General features: G+C 28.3%; 1 protein-coding gene across 1 annotated transcript in view; it reads right to left on the bottom strand.

Moving 5' to 3' along the window:
• Window positions 1–603: 603 nt before the first annotated feature.
• LOC107436307 (pantothenate kinase 2, mitochondrial) overlaps window positions 604–17,722 on the bottom strand; it is a 35,228-nt gene continuing 18,109 nt past the window's right edge. Inside the window, exons 5-8 of the mRNA XM_043039002.2 lie at window positions 16,437–16,613; window positions 12,284–12,407; window positions 4,205–4,330; window positions 604–818 (exon numbers count right to left, since the gene is read on the bottom strand). Of these exons, the coding sequence (XP_042894936.1) occupies window positions 768–818; window positions 4,205–4,330; window positions 12,284–12,407; window positions 16,437–16,613 (478 nt within the window). The 3' untranslated portion in view covers window positions 604–767. The remainder of the gene's footprint in view (window positions 819–4,204; window positions 4,331–12,283; window positions 12,408–16,436; window positions 16,614–17,722) is intronic.

Below are 17,722 nucleotides of genomic sequence, written 5' to 3'. Positions count from 1 at the left end.
AAATGTGTTGTAAATGCATCAGCAAAGTGTGAATGTTTTGAAACACTTGACATGAATTTCCATTATTGAGAATCGTAACATTTAAAAAAATGTAGATAGGAATATCTGCTATTGAGATTTGCAATATTAAAAAATGTATTTAAATAAGAAAATTTAGCATTAAAAATTTCTGTATGATTTTTTTAAATCTTCAGAAATTTTAAATGCCCATAATATCAGAGTTTGAAAAAAATCAAAATAATTTGAAAAATAAATTATTTATATTTATTGCTTTATGTTTAAGTTTCGATGTTCATTTAATTTCCATTTCAATACATAAATTACAAAACGTTTAGCCAAATTGATTTTGAATATATTTTGAATCATTTCTCTAAAACTGAAATAAATTTACAAAATATAACATCTTTTTAGTTTGCCTTTTTGGAAGATAATTTTTACTTTTTAAGCGTTTTTTTCAAGATTCAAATATTGCTTAAAAAATTCTCATATTTAGGAATATTGATGTAAGATATTATTCATGAAATAATATTAGTTCTTTTCTACTTTCTTAATAGAGATTTTAAAGTAGAAATATTTCTCTGCTGTAGTGCGAAAAAAAAAAGATTTAAACAGTATAGTTAATTTATTTAATTAAATTTTAAATCAATCGTTCAAATGAAAAAAACAAACAATATTTTAAACATAAGTATAATGTTTATAAAGAAAAAAAAAATGTTGTACAATATACAAAAGTTGCCCCATGTTAAATACAAGTGTTATGATAATCCTCAGTGACTCTTCATCAACTCTTGAAGACAGCCGATAGCTCCAAAGTAACCCTGGAATTATGCATAAATGTTAATAAATGTTATGCTAGAAAAAAAAGTTCACCTTTGATAACACACAATATAATTCAAATCAAAGCAAATATTGATTTAAATATTGATATTTCTCTATTATCGTACTCGTTTATTTATTTACTAATTACTGAAATCAATTAAAAATGTTAAATTTAAAAAAATATATATATTTCAACACAAAGTAAGTTTTACTTTAAAAATCGTTTATCTATTATCGTATCGCATTGCAAACTTATTTTGGAAATAATTAAAAATATTACATTTGAAGAGAAATAAAAAGTACTGCAAATTTATTTCGAATCAAAGCGAGTATTACTTTAAATATTGTTTTTCTATTATGGTACCGAATAGCAAAGTTACTCTGGAATTAATTAAAAATCTAAAATTTAGAAAGTTTACTTTATTTCAAATATATTTCGAATCAAAATAAGCGAGGCATTTATCTATTTTTTCGAATTTGGAATGGAAAAAATATTTTAAAGTATTGCAAATATATTTCAAATCAAAGGTAAGGATTACTTTATTAATCGTTTATTATTTATCGTATCGTATTGCAAACTTATTTTGGAATTAATTAAAAATATTACATTTGAAAAGAAATAAAAAGTACTGTAAATATATTTCGAATCAAAGCAAGTATTACTTTAAATATTGTTTTTCTATTATGGTATCGATTAGCAAAGTTACTCTGAAATTAATTTAAAATGTTAAATTTAGAACAGTTTCCTTTATTTTAAATATATTTCGAATCAAAATAAGCGAGTCGTTTATCTATTTACTAATTACTACAATCAATTAAAAATGTTTAATTCGGAAGAAAAAAAACATTTTAAAGCATTGGAAATATATTTCAAAACAAAATAAGTATTACTTTAAAAATCGTATCGTATCGTATTGCAAGGTTTTTTGTAATTAATTGAAAATATTACATCTCAAAAGAAATAAAAATGACTGCAAATATATTTCGAATCAAAGCGAGTATTACTTTAAATATTATTTTTCCATTATGGTATCGAATAGCAAAGTTACTCTGGAATTAATAAAAAATTTTAAATTTATAACAGTTTGCATTATTTAAAATTTATTTCGAATAAAAATAAGAGAGTCAAAGTAACTATTACTAAATATCATCTATTTTTTATCATATCTTATGATAAAGCAACTGTAAAATTGATTAATTAATGAAAAATAGTAAACTCTGGAAAAGCAGTTCACATCACTGCAAAAAATATTTCGAATCAAAACAAATATTATTTCAAATATCGTTTATCAGTTACAAATGTAATTATAATGGTTCATAGAGGTAAAACCTTCTTCTTTAATTTTTTTTTCTTTGCATAAGAGGACTACAAATAACAGTCCTTTTATGCAAATATTATCCAACTGCATTTTACGCAAAAATGTAGTCCTTTTATGAGTAATTTGAAATAACGTTTATCGATCAATAAAATATTGCCATAATGTTGTCATGAACAAATATAAATATTTTAGATTAAAAAATAGTGTTCCCAAAATTATAATTTAGGTTGAAAAATACTTAATAATTAATGCAGTTATGCCATCAATACAAATATGGTGAATAACATAATTAATTTTACTAAATAGGTTTAATTTATGAAAAACAGTTTCTCTGACATAGCAACTTTTTTCTTGCATCAGTCCGTTAAGAAATTAATTATTCGTCATTTACTCAAACAATTTTGATAAAGACTTAATTTGATGAAAATACAAGAAACATTAATGTCTAACATCATTTTGCCTTCTTAATCACTTAGTTCACCTGCATTATTTTAATTAAGTTTGGTGCAAGGTCAAAAATTTATTTAATAAAAGACATATAAACAGGGTATTTCGTAATAATTACCCTCAATATTTATTTTAAAAACTCTGATAAATAAAAGTATGTAGTTTAAAAGTAGCAAATTCATATTTTAGAGAGAAAAAAAAAACGATAGCGAAATAATATAGAAGAAGGCGAGACTGGAAGCATTAAAACGTGTTTGATTGCTGAAGTAAATAAAGAAGGGTTATGATAAGGCAGTTACTAGAAAAACTTTCAAGTTTCACCAGGGAATCAAATTGGTTATCATGTTTTCGATCCTAATTTCTCAATAAATTTGTGAGTTATGAAATAAAGATAAATGATGAAATTATGAAAGATTTTAAAATTTTTTTAATTGAAATTCCAATTTTATCATACTTAACTTCGAACTCACGATACAATCATTACTTTTTATTTTACTTCATTTATTTATTTTTTATTTTAATACCGGCATTAAACAACCGATCCTCTAAACTTACGACTATTAATATTCAACTAGCCTCGTACATTTGAACCCAGCCCAGAATATCAAGATCTTCAGGATCAAGCATTGGGACAGACTAGCCTTCGTGGAGGACTTTTTGATGCAACTAACCCTCATTTGCGTTATGGGAAGAAGAAAACCACGAAAACATTCCACAGGTGGACGAGCGTCTTGATTGCGAAGCCAATGGTTGCGGCTTCGAATCCCGCTCAGAGCATGGATGTTTCTATCCGTGTTTTGTTCTTTGTTGTGTAATGTGTGATTGTGGCTCACCCTAACGGTGGCAGTGTGGCGTGGGTAATGTTGCTCGTATCCGTGACTTAGGCTGGCAGGTGCCCAACGGATAACGTTAAATGAGCAGCACTTCCGGAAACTCCGAGGCAAAGAATGAGAGTTCAGTACCTGCCGTTAAAAAAGTTAAGAAAGAAAAAAAAACATTTCACCGATAGACGGCAAAGAGATTCCAACCCATTATCTGTCTACCACTAAGGATATTTTACGTCAGCACTGCGGTCAGTGCTGACGTATCAACCAGCTACCTCTGGAATTCGAATCCGGGAAACCTCATTTCAAGGCGAACACTCTATCCCCTAAACTCCCCGGCTCAATGCTTGATATTTTTTCTTCTTCTTTTTTTGACCGTCGTTGAGCAACCGACCCAATTTTATGAGTTTACGACTACTAATGTTCAACTATATAGCCATGTAATTTTGACCAATCCAAAAGACAAGGGAACTCCTGGATCGAGTATTAGGAGAAATTTGCCTCCATGGAGGACTTTTTGATGGAGCTAACCCGTATTTGCGTTACACGGAGAGGAAGACCACGAGAACCTCCCATGGTTAGCCTGACAGCAAGGGGACTCTTCACCCATGATCCTTCTATCACTGAGGACATTTCACGTCAGCACTGTGGTCGGTGCAAGCAGGATGCGGAATTCGTATCGACTGGGATTCGAACCCGGTTCGCCTCATTGAAAGGCGAACGCTCTATCCCCTGAGCCATCGCGGCTCCAATGCCTACTATTAAGAAATTTGAATGTAGAATATGCCTTAATACCTCATGTTCTAAAAACAATGCTTTGAGAGCCCCACGAGACCAAAAATCCATGGCGTATGATAAGAGCTTCATGGCTATTGTGTTACCTCGCAGGAAGTTGCCAACAAATACAACTCTTTGAATGCCCTGGAAAAAAATAATTAATTAAATGTAATTAGACAATACAAATTGGTATCATGCAATTAAAGTTAGTAGAGCTTCTTCACATTTTATCAAAGTAATATTTAAGGTCTGACTATTAATTTTTTGCTAAACTATCCATGAGTTATGTTAACTACATTATATTTGTATGCATTTTTATTACTATTTAGTTATTATGCCTTTATTTAATATAATGAATATAATAAAACCAAGGTAGTTCGTTCGTAATTTATCATTATAAGGATGTTATGGTTGCGCCTTAGGTTGTAGATATTTATAATAAGTAAACTGAAATTACTAACAATATTAATTACAGTTATGTGTCATCGGCGTATGGATTTGTATATTATAATATATTATTTGGAGTGAATATTTCAACCTAATAATCAATGATATGGAGAAAATGAAGGAATTTTAAGAAGAAATAAACAATTTTAAATACCGAAAAATTAATTAGAAAATGCTATCAAAGATACAGAAGAACAAGTAGTTATAACACATTCTACATTAAATTCATAAAATAAAATTTAAAAGCTGAGTTTTCCAAGCGAAGTAAAAAGAAACATTTTTTTTAATTTTCGTCAGGCCTAAAAGTTTGAGCAAATCATTTTCAAAACACGAAGGAGGTGAATTTTTGGTGATGACAGAAATTTAACACGAAAGTGATGCTCCTTACGTTTCTCGCTTTTAGGAGAGAAAAAAAAAATTTTTTTCCTTCCCTTTTTTAGTTTACTTGTAAGACTTAGTTTTCAATTATTATAATTATTATTTTATTCAATAATTTTGTTCGTTTTAATTTTGTGTTTGTTTGTTTGTGACAAAAAAGTCGTCGAAATTTCAATTTGAAATAGAAGGAATATCTTTCCTTGTAACATTTAGAGAACAATTCTAACTTGTAAACTCTCATCAGGCATAGAGCTTCTGTTGAAATTCGAGTCTCTAAGCTATTCGAACATTGGTTGTCATTTCGATTGACTATATAAGTACTTTATGGCGATAAAGAGGTCAGATAACGATTATAACTTGTTATTATTAGTCTAGAGAGAGATTTAAATAAAGTGTGAGTACTCTATGAAAGAAGTAGGAATTCTGTTTGACGATAAATTCCATTTGGCATCAGGTTACAATAACTCTTACAAATATGACTATACTATACTATAACTTTTACTATAACTATTTACTAAAACTATTTTTTTCAGCACACAGCTTTAATTATAACGTCTAGGTATTCGAGGTGGAGCTGGAATATTGATTAACATTAAATTTCGTTTAGCGATAATATCGCAATAAATACCGCAGCAGCGTTTAAGAAATTAAACTTGTATGGTGAGTTCTCCGATAAAAGTTTGAGTGTTCTATAGCGATTTGAAAAGTAGTCAGAATTTTAAGTGACAAGGTGTTCGTTTTCGTATTAATATCGTAATATTTTTTGAATAAGGTAAATCATAAATTCTGCTTTTAGTAGTCAAGTAAAGTCACAATCTATCTTCTATATTATATAAAACGCTAATACGTACGTATGTATGTATGTATGTATCAATAAAACCGATGATATTTCTTTTCTCGCGCTGGCAACAGTTTTCATTTTTAATTGATTGGATTCGGCGCGCAAGAGCACGTAGTGAGCAACCAGATAACAATAACCAGAGTGAGCATTATCAGGTTGTTCAATTCAGATTCATGCACTAAAAANATATGTATAATTAACTATGTTTTAGTTGAATTTATGAACTGTTACAATTGACCCCGTAAGTGGGGACAATTGTAACAAGTGCACGACTGTCAAAAATTGTTAATAACTAATATAATAATATTTAAAATCAGGTATTTAATTTTTTTTCTAGTAGAGGATAGTCTACTTTACTCGTCTGTCAATTAATACTAATAATATATTGGATTTTGGTTAGTTAAAAATAGTTAAGTGAAAAATGTTACAATTGACCCCATTGTCCCCTACTCTATGAAAGAGGTAGGAATTCTGTTTGACGATAAATTCCATTTGGCACCAGGTTACAATAACTTTTACTATAACTATTTTGTTTCAGCACACAGCTTTTATTATAACGTCTAGATTTTCGAGGAGGCGCTGGAATATTGATTAACATTAAATTTCGTTCAGCGATAATATCGCGATAAATACCGCGGGCAGCGTTTAAGAAATTAAACTTGTATGGTGATCTAGCACAGAACTCCGATAAAAGTTTGAGTGTTCTATAGAGATTCGAAAAGTAGTCAGAATTTTAAGTGACAAGATGTTCTTTTTCGTTTTAATAACGTGATATTTTTTGAATAAGGTAAATCATAAATTCTGCTTTTAGTAGTCAAGTAAAGTCACAATTTAATATTATTTCTTTAAATGAAACTTATAACAAAAAAGTCTAAGGGATCACAGTCATACCAGTTTCCACACAAATACTTGCTTCCAACTTAAAGTTGCTATTTTAATTACTATCTCAACTATAAATGGAGACTGAATAAGAAAAATAAAAGTTTAAAAATAGTGATTGTTTCTAAAAAAATTTTTTACTCAGAAACTATTCGATCGATTTCGTTCAAATTTTGTATTTTGTCTTTCAAAAATGTGTATACCTTGCAATACAAAAAATTTTCGACCCTTATTAAATAAAAATAATAAATAATTACTTAAATTTATTTTTAAGTAGGTTTGTTTAACTTTGCATAAATTAATTTTATTATTGTGTTATTGTGCTGCGGTTTGCTCAGAAACTTATTAATTAACATATTTGAGGCATTGATTGTTTCGTAGTTTGTGAAAATCTAAGTATTAGAACAAAAGTTACTCAAAGTGTTCTTTTTCTTCTTCTTTTTTTTCTTTGTGCTAGTAAAACAAAAATGGCACTCAAGAGAAATATAAATATTTGAATAAAAAGAAAAAATTAAATGGTAATGTCATTTTTTGTTTGTTTCGTTATTCATATATTTTCTTTATATAACGGGTTTAACTGGTTATTGTATAAAATTTTTAAAGCTAATATACATCTTAAAAATGCTTAGTATGTTGTAAGTGAAGCGTTTGTAGCCAGAAGCAATGTTATACTTAAAGTGGCCTATAACATTTCTCTGCCTGGGACCATTTCAAACTATCAAATAGTTCTATCAGTTTTATTTCTTTTTTTATTTTTTTTGTTATTTTTAGTACCGCATATGTATGCGTCATTATTTGGTTTTAAATCAGACAATGACATTTTTTAGTAAATATGTACCTTCTGTTTAATTTGCATTACCCTGTAAATACATCATATATTAATTATGATGATTTATGCTCTAAAATTTCAGTTAATCCTTTAAATGCACTTAAAAAATTATTCTCTAGTCTTAAATACACTGTAAAATATGATTTTTCACTATTATTTTTAATTTTAAGTTCTGGAAAAGCTTTTAGAGTTATGTTTCATTGAAAAACATGATGTACAAAGTTTAATAAACCTAACTACACAAAAGGTGAATGAAAAAAGAATTTCGAAATTCCATCTTTAAAAAAGAAATAAAGTTTATAAATAGAGTTCATGGAAGAAATAAAGTTGAGTAAAACTATCTCTAAAGGTCACTAAACAAATAATTTTAAACACATAACCCTCGTGTCTTGGCTTTCATAAATGAGTAATATGAAAGTAAATAGCAATATAATATTATGAGATAAGTAAAATATTTTATGACTCCCAATAATCTTTAAGGAAAGCTAAAGTGAAAATTTCTATTTTTAAAAGTGTAGTGTCTTCTTGAAATAAAAGTTCAAAAGCAATCTGATCAAAAACAATAGTAAAAAAAGCGCATTCATGGCATTATAATGAGTATATTTGCCTATAATAATAATGGCCTACATAACTTTTTAGATCGAAGCCTATTTGCTGATACAAATAGCTACTTAAAATGCTTTTAAAATAGGGTTTCGAAAAATATATGCCATTTTAAGACCATGTTATGTTTGAATCTTACTAAAGTGTATATTTGCTTTAAGTTCTCAAAGAGCTAGAAACTAGCAAAAAAGTTAACTGATATTCCTCATCACAATTTTTTTTTGTCCGGTCATTTGATTATATTTTACAGGGTGTTCTATCCTGAATGTATATTTTTAGAATCTTTTTCAAAAAAGAACTCAAAAAAGTTCATACATTGGGAGTTGCAAAATAATATTAAGAAAAAGAAACAAAATCGCTATCGAAATCTGTAAAATCCTGACTGAGGAAGGAAGAACTATAAAGATCGAAACCAGTTTGATTGTCTAATGAAACTTGAAGATGTTTCAAATAATCACCATCCAACTCCTTTGTTCCCTTCGGCAATCGAACTGCATTTAATAAATTTACTCCCGTCTTCCTCAGTTGTAATTCGGCATATTTTGATAGTATTTGCTTCAATTAAGTATAACGTGCGACCCATTGATGTGCATTTTAACTTCATTATCGACAAGGATTCTAAAAATATAAATTTAGAACAGTCATTACAAAGCACCCTGAATTATTATTACACAAACATTCGAACATTGTTTTAAATTTATTCTAACAGACCATTATTTTTTTATGAAATTTTTTTTTCTGTGAAACTTTCCACCATATGATGCCGTGGGAAATGTTCTCATAATGAAGACAACTTTTAGTACAAGTACTGTTAAATGTATGCTTTTTTTAAAAAAATTCAAGTTGAAATTTAACAATGGACAGTGATTTTAATGGATTTCTAAATTTGGATACAATTTTAAGCCCAAAATTTTACAATAGCAAAATTATTTTTGAATGTATGGGGAAAAATATATAAACATTTACCAGTCATATATGATTTTTATTTGCAGTGACAATTTTTTGAAAATATCTTCTTACTTTACCATATTTTTGTGTTGATTTTTTAATATTATTTTTAATTTTCACTAATTATTTCTAAATTTTCACAAAATAGGTTCGCTGAAAAAAAAGCCTAGACAGACCCCTACTTAGCGAGTTCTACTCCACATGAAAGTAGTAATTTAAAAACAAACAATTACAAAGAAATTCATAATGAACCTAAATAAAAACAAAAGTTCAACAACCCTGTTTGAAGTGAAAATAATCAGGAAAAGACTATTATCTTAAATTAGATACATATTAGTGAAATAATGTCATGGTTAACTTTCTAAAATACAGATTTTTAGTAGCATTTTCCTCTTAAACATGAATCACTCAAATTTTTCGCGTTATCTAGAGCGATGTAGATTGTAATTAAATAATCGATAATAACACGGTAAAATGTCATAAATTATTTGAAGTGTAGTAAACATTATTATTAAGCATTTTTGGAGAAAAACGGATATCTGGTTCTGAAGGAAATATCTATTTAATAAACAAAATGAAGGAACTACCAAATGAAATATATATTCTGCTTAGCTATTAATTTAAAATAATTATCAATTTTAATTATTAAAATTAATTTAATTCGAATATCTGAAAGTTTTTGCTATTTTTAATAACTACGCTGCGTTCAAAATCTTTTCCCCCTCCATTAATACAAATCCTAGATCTAAACTTTTAAATCCTTATAAATGAAATTTATACTNATACAGATTTTTAGTAGCATTTTCCTCTTAAACATGAATCACTCAAATTTTTCGCGTTATCTAGAGCGATGTAGATTGTAATTAAATAATCGATAATAACACGGTAAAATGTCATAAATTATTTGAAGTGTAGTAAACATTATTATTAAGCATTTTTGGAGAAAAACGGATATCTGGTTCTGAAGGAAATATCTATTTAATAAACAAAATGAAGGAACTACCAAATGAAATATATATTCTGCTTAGCTATAAATTTAAAATAATTATCAATTTTAATTATTAAAATTAATTTAATTCGAATATGTGAACGTTTTTGCCATTTTTTATAATTACGCTGCTTTCAAAATCTTTTTTTTTCCTCCATTAATACAAATCCTAGATCTAAACTTTTAAATCCTTGTAAATGAAATTTAGACTGTTAAATTAATTAGAACGTATTTCAGTTCCCTTCAAGGCGCTGCTGATGTTCTAGATGTCAAAACAGGCAGAAAAATGTGTAAAATTTTGAGAGAAAAAATCAAAAGATATTGAATTAACAGAATTTAACAGTTTGATAGGTATAGGTTTGATAGACACCTTTAAAGTTTCTTTAAAGGTTAGTTTCGTTAAAGGTTAGTCTCTTTTATGTTTTTTTATAACTATGAAGCTTGTCCTTATTCAATATATTCAATATATCAAGAAATATTATTTTTTTAGCATTGTGATAATGATATTTTATAATGAAATCTCACAATATATAGTGAATACAATATTTTGTGATAAATATGGAATCTAAGTTATTTATTTACAAATCGAGCACATAAATATGGAATACGATCACGACAACGCTCCAATGATACCGATTACGATAATTATCGAACACGATAGTTTCGACATTATTATCGACAACATTGATATCGATTACTATAATATCACGGAATGTTATCGGAAACGACAGTTATATCGAATACGATATTTTTGTGAGTGGTGATAAATTTTATTAGGGTATTTGATCATAGAAAAATAATGTTAGTTAGTTATATTGGAAAAATATTTCGATATATCATGATATGTATATCGATATATCAATGATATCGATGTATCATTTACAGACAATATATCAGGATATTAAAACTCCAATATTGCTCAACACTTATCTTAATTAGAACTACTATATCCTTCTACTAAGAGAGTTATGAGATACAGGAAACAATTTGAGAGGCAAAATTAATTGAAAAGAAACAAATAAAAAAATTTCGTGCACTAAATATTAAATGTTCGGCAAGATATTTTTATTTGGCGGAATCTTAAGATTATAGATATATAATCTTTTCCCTTAACTTTAAAATTAACCATAACTAGCTCAAGTATCTATTATAAGCAAAATTAAGGTTAAAAAACTATAAATTTTTGTATTAATTGGTTATTAAAAAGTATAATAGCAAAAGTATGGTAGCTATGCTCAACATTTTATGCAGTCACTTAAGTTTATTATAAGCCAAACGGTTGATTCTATTGGTAAAATGTTAGCTTTTAAATAGCAGAATCAGTTTATCAAAAATTTATTCAATTTTCATGTAATTTGGTGTATTTTTTGTTGATAGTGAAAAACACTTAGCTTGATATTATTATGGCAGGGGTCGAAATTACTAAGACAAGTGGCTAAAAGATTTTGTTAGTACATACACATTTTCAGACGTTCGTTTATATGTTTGTATTAGATATTTTGTTTTATTTAATGAAAACTCGAATTTGAATGAAATATTACACTCCAAACGCACTTAGATTCATGATGAAATATGTTACTTTGTGACAGTAAAACAGACCAAAAACCAAAACTAAAAATTAAAACAGCATACTATCCTTTTACATCGATTTCTAATCCGTGGGACCATTGATAATTAATTTATGGTGGTCCGAAACTAATTTTAGTGGTTCTAGACTAATGAACTACCATTATCTATAGACTAACTAACATAATCTTGAAGTGCAGTAAGATGCTTCATCTAGTAACCGACTCTTATATCTTCCTTTTCGCTTTTGGATTTTGACCTATTCGCTATAGGGGGACCGGAAAGCAATGCCGTTTCGGCGCATTAAATATTGGTTAGTCTTCAAAACCAATTCATTTTTTTTTCGATTCGTCTTCGATCCGGCATTGAGCGGTTGTTGCTATCGAGGGTGAATACATTATTGATTAAAAATAAAATCTTGATAACAAATATCTGATGCACCGAAACGGCATTACTTTCCGGTCCCCCAAATAATTTGATTCGGACTATTTTAAACTGCTAGTCGCATAAATCTCTAACTGCGTTTGATATAGAAGTTTACTCTTAGACAGATTATCAGCAATTACTTTCTCTAACATGGTTAAACAATATTATTTCACAAAAGAAAAAGACACAAACCTCGTTTAGAGCAGCCATCCTTGCTATCGAACCAATATTATTGGTTATTGTGGCCAAAGTTGTTCTGGCAAGATCTTCTTTAGTTACTTCTGCTCTCTTCTTTTTACTGCTCATTTTTCCAAAACTATACATATGAAAAATAAATAAATATTCATAATGCAAATGATATGTTTCATTATATAAAAATCAATATTTTGCAGTCCATTGTGAAGTTTGATACATTTTCATAATTACAAAAATGAAACTATGTAAACGGCATCTGTAAACTTAACATAAAGATTATTTTCAAAAATATTGAAGTTTTTATTCAACACTATTTCTCGCATTTTATAATTTTAAAAGGAAAGTAATATTCTAAAATCAATTGTTTAAAAAATTACTTCTATTGAGTAATCAGTCTCGCGTAAACTATAACTTAGAATACAAAGGAACATTATAATATAAGGGAAACCAATATACTTTCTCTTTATAATAATACATACTTTCTCATTAAAATAAGAGCTGTATACTAGCAATAACAATATGTATACTAGCTTTCTGCGGATTAATCTATATGGTTTTTAATACTTTCTATATAATTTTATTTGCAAATAGACATAAAGGATTCTGCTTGATACAATGGTGCAATCTAGAGTACTTCAACTAAATAAATGTTTCAATAGGAAAAGGTCAAATCTCCCACCTTTTTCCTAAAATATTTACTAATTGTTTTCACCATTTAAGGCACAAATAATATTTATAAACAAATGGAAAAAAAAAAAGAAAGCCTAAATGAATGCCCCAATTTCTATAGGTGCACTGTAAATGCATTCATTAAAACTGTCTATTCATGCATAGAAAATATGAGCATGTTTTGAATGTACTCTTCACAAATGTTCGATATACGCTTCTTTTGTTATATTGTATGCATCACACCCAGTGGCGTACGCAAGGGAGGGGTTTAGGGGTTTAAACACCCCCCTTGAGCTCAGACAAAATGGCAAAAATAAACATTTTAGTAGAAATTATGCGAGCTATTATTTTTTAAGACTATGTNTCTCAGGACGCTAGAATAAAACGGTTCAGACGTTATAAGAGGGACACACAAATTCTTCTTTTTTATATTACAGATAAATATACATAACTTTTGCTACCACTAGACAAAATATTTTCTGAAAATACGGTGACTCTGTAGTAGTTAGTGTCACAGCAGACATTAAAACATAAACTTAGATACCACCAGAAGAAATTCTCCCAAAAATCGTAGAAAGTTATCAGCTCTGATACCTGCGTCATCTGGCACCAAAGTTTTAATATAAAAAATGTATCGTAATGTATTACAAAAGTGAGTGGTCGGTTTTGTTCTAAGTTGTTCGTCTGAATTTTTTAAAATAGATCTGCAATCAACATTTTAATGCAAAATTATTAATAACGTTATAAATCATAATCTTCTAAGGGCCGGGAATTTTAATGACAGATCCAGGTCTCAGTCACGCTTTGGGCTACATAAATCTTTAAGACTTTTGTTACCCGAATTCTGAGGCTGTTTTGTAGTAATGAGGCCCAGTGAGAAATAAGGGTCGGAGTCCCTTAAGTCCCCTCGACAGGGTATTAGGGTTTGAGGTACCTTAAGGATTTATCCTGAAGAAACCTGAATACCAATAAATAATTGCCTATATAACTGTTGTCAAAAACTGAGAGGGGATTAGCAATCCAGTTCAATGGGAACTTTTGTCCTGTGATATACATTATAAAGCTGTTTAAGTGTCTAAATAAAAAGTCAAAATTGTCTAGCTGTCTAAATTAGGGAAATAATAGTGCTTTATAACAGAATCGAATTTCTTTTAGTAGTTTCAGAAAATTATGAACACCCCCCTTGAAAAAATTCTGCATACGTCACTGATCACACCTATGTGCTATTCTTTCTAAACTTAGTTCAGTATGTCTGTATTGATGCTGGTGGTAAAAGTTATGATACAAGCTTTCAAATCAATCATGGTTGCTGGGCCTTGAGGCGCATGCACGCGATATTTTACAAACCTGTACGGCAAAAAATCGAATGGGATTAGATCTGGGGATAGTAGTGGCCAAGAACAGAGTGTTGTGTCTGAGGTAGATCGCAACCAATCCACCGTTGTAGTAGCATGTTATTAAGAGAAATTTTTTTCTGATTTTTGCTGGTTTTGTTTTCGTAGAAACGCTGATGACAATTGGACTTCCGGCGCAGTCTATTGGCCACTATTCAAAATTTATTTATAAGTTGTACATATAATGTTATTGTATGTTGTATGTATGTTATAGGTCATACAGTACATTTATGAAATTGGGGTATTCATTTGACTTACCTTGTGCAGGTAAGTTAAATCAATATTCATATAAAAAACTTTGACATTAATACTGGTGAATCAAATGTATTAATAACGAATTTAATTTTTCTTCTAATTTCTAAAAACTTATAGATTGAAGTTTTGACTCAAGGAAATAGTTTGTTATTATATTAATTAATCTGCTTAAAAAATAAATTTTTGCTTCACCTATTTCCATTTATTAATTCACTATTACTGAGATAAATTTTAAAATTTATGGCTATAATTTTTTTTCCAAATAAAGTTTCAAACATTTCTAAAGTGCTAAAAATATTTTCTTTAAAATATTTCTTTAAATTTGTTTTATTTAGACTATTTATGGTTTCCTACAACAATATTCGTAAAGTAATTAGTACTTAAGTCTGGAAAATTCAAGCGAGCTATTTTTAGTTAATTGTCCTTTGAGTGAATATCTTATGATTACATTGTTTTCTAAAAAAAATCCTTGCCTTATTTCCTTTCAACTTAATGACACTTTAAGCATTGTGGAAATTCCTTTCCGCAATTGCTATTTCTGGTTTTTAATAATTACTTGAAATAATGTCGAAGGTTAAATTAGCTTATTACATGTCACGGAAAGTTGTAATTTGTATTTATATCACTGATATAAATTTGAAGAAAAACAATTCTGTATGATAAAATGTGTGCATGTACAAAAATAGTTTCTACAGCTTTTACAAGTCTATTATAAGCTGCAGTTCATTTTTTCAAGCTAAATTAAACAAATAAAGAAATCGAACTATTTTAATTTAGTAAGTTATTTTTTTCCTATAAACAATGACCATATATTCTTTGTTGCAAGAAAATTTATTTACCTCCCGAAATTTATAAGCTTGCTCTTCTTTGTTGGAACTGAAAGTAAAATAAATAAATCGAACTATTTTAATTTAGTAAATTATTTTTTTCCTATAAAACAATGACCATATATTCTTTGTTGCAAGAAAATTTATTTACCTCTCGAAATTTATAAGCTTGCTCTTCTTTGTTGGAATTTAAAGTAAAATAAATAAATCGAACTATTTTAATTTAGTAAGTTATTTTTTTCCTATAAACAACGATCATATATTCTTTGTTGCAAAAAAATTTATTTACCTCTCGAAATTTATAGGCTTGCTCTTCTTTGTTGGAATTGAAAGTAAAATAAATAAATCGAACAATTTTAATTTAGTAAGTTATTTTTTTCCTATAAACAATGACCATATATTCTTTGTTGCAAGAAAGTTTATTTACCTCTCGAAATTTATATGCTTGCTCTTCTTTGTTGGAATTGAAAGTAAAATAAATAAATAAATAAATCAAACAATTTTGATTTAGTAAGTTATATTTTTCCTATAAACAATAACCATATATTCTTTGTTGCAAGAAAATTTATTTACCTCTCGAAATCTATAAGCTTGCTCTTCTTTGTTGGAATTGAAAGTAAAATAAATAAAAAATAAATCGAACAATTTTAATTTAGTAAGTTATTTTTTTCCTATAAACAATGATCATATATTCTTTGTTGCAAGAAAATTTATTTACCTCTCGAAATTTATAAGCTTACTCTTCTTTGTTGGAATTGAAAGTTAGATAAATAAATCGTACTATTCTAATTTAGTAAGTTATTTTTTCCCCATAAACAATGACCATACATTCTTTGTTGCAAGAAAATTTATTTAAATCTCGAAATTTAAAAGCTTGCTCTTCTTTGTTGGAATTGAAAGTAAAATAACAAAATAAATAAATCGAACTTATTTAATTTAGTAGCTTAATGTACGTACAAAATTATCCTAGTTTCTTATTCGTTAAAATAAAGTCAAAGTAATTACCTGCTGGCAACTGTATTGCCCCTCAGATTAAATTTCATGTAATCTCCTCCATATATGTCCTTGACGAGTTTATCCACTTTTGAGCTATCTCCTTTTTCGGCCAGAGCGATCGCTTCTTCAAAAGTTTCGCAACCAGTCAATAGACTGCAAAGGCCTAAAAACGTGCCTCCACCCAAACTAAAATTTTAAGAACAAAAATAATACTGTTAGTCGGTGAAATAAAACTTTTACATTTGTGAGACAATGTGATCATTAATTTAGTGTAATAAGATATTAGTCCATAAACTAAATTATGAATCATGGTATTTGTGTGATCCATTAACATAAACCACACCAATAAGTGAAAAATAATACATATAAAAATGCATAAAAGAAAAAAATCAGTTATTAAAAATTAAATTTAACGTTGTTTTACAAAGCCTTACCCTTGAAGCAATGCGATGATTTTAAACTATATACATAATCTTGCCTTTATCTGGGCTTTAAAACAGACAAATAACTTTAATATTTTAAAAGTTATTGAACGTTTTTTTAAAAATCGCCAATTTTGTGACATTTTTCCTCCTAGATAAAAACTATCAAAATCTCTGCCTGATTCTTAGTGTTTGCACATTTTTATGAGCCCAGGTAATGCAGAATTAGAGTAAGTTTTTAAATTTTAAAAAATTTGACCACAAACGCTTTTTATTTTTACAAAGCTGTGGCCTTTCTCCGTATTGACGTTTTGCGCCATTTTCAAATTAAGCGTAAAAAGTGCTGCCTTTAGATAGGCTTAGCTTGACCTAACAGTCCTGAGTAACAGTTGCAAACTCACAGCAGTATAAAAAAAATTGCATATTATTCGCAAAAAAGCCTAATTTCATATTAAGAAGAATAATTAATTTTAATTATTGCTATTTTAAGTGAATTTTCACGAATTTTTAGTACTCATTTTGCTTTAAAAATTTGTTTTTATCCCTTACAGAAGAAATTTTTATTTATCTTTCACGAGATCTTTTTTATAAGCTTGTGCTTGAGTTGATGTCGAAAGTTTTATCGAAGTTTCAACAACAATAGTTAGTTTAAAAATAGATATTTTTAAAGAAACCATTTCTTAAGACCTCCAAAACTCTGTAGTCCTAAGTTTAGTGGATTGTCCTTGCTTATTAGGCATTTTTTTCCATTTTGACAAGGTTTACGACTATCGCGTTCCCATGTAATGTTTTTCAACTGATGCTTTTGGTGTTTATAGGAATTTAAGTTGTCGACATTATTGTCGACATTTTACAACAGCTGCAGGTGCACTG

This window comes from Parasteatoda tepidariorum, chromosome 2, assembly GCF_043381705.1.
Source record: "Parasteatoda tepidariorum isolate YZ-2023 chromosome 2, CAS_Ptep_4.0, whole genome shotgun sequence".
Lineage (NCBI taxonomy): Eukaryota > Metazoa > Arthropoda > Arachnida > Araneae > Theridiidae > Parasteatoda > Parasteatoda tepidariorum.
This window is presented reverse-complemented; position numbering and strand designations above follow the sequence as displayed.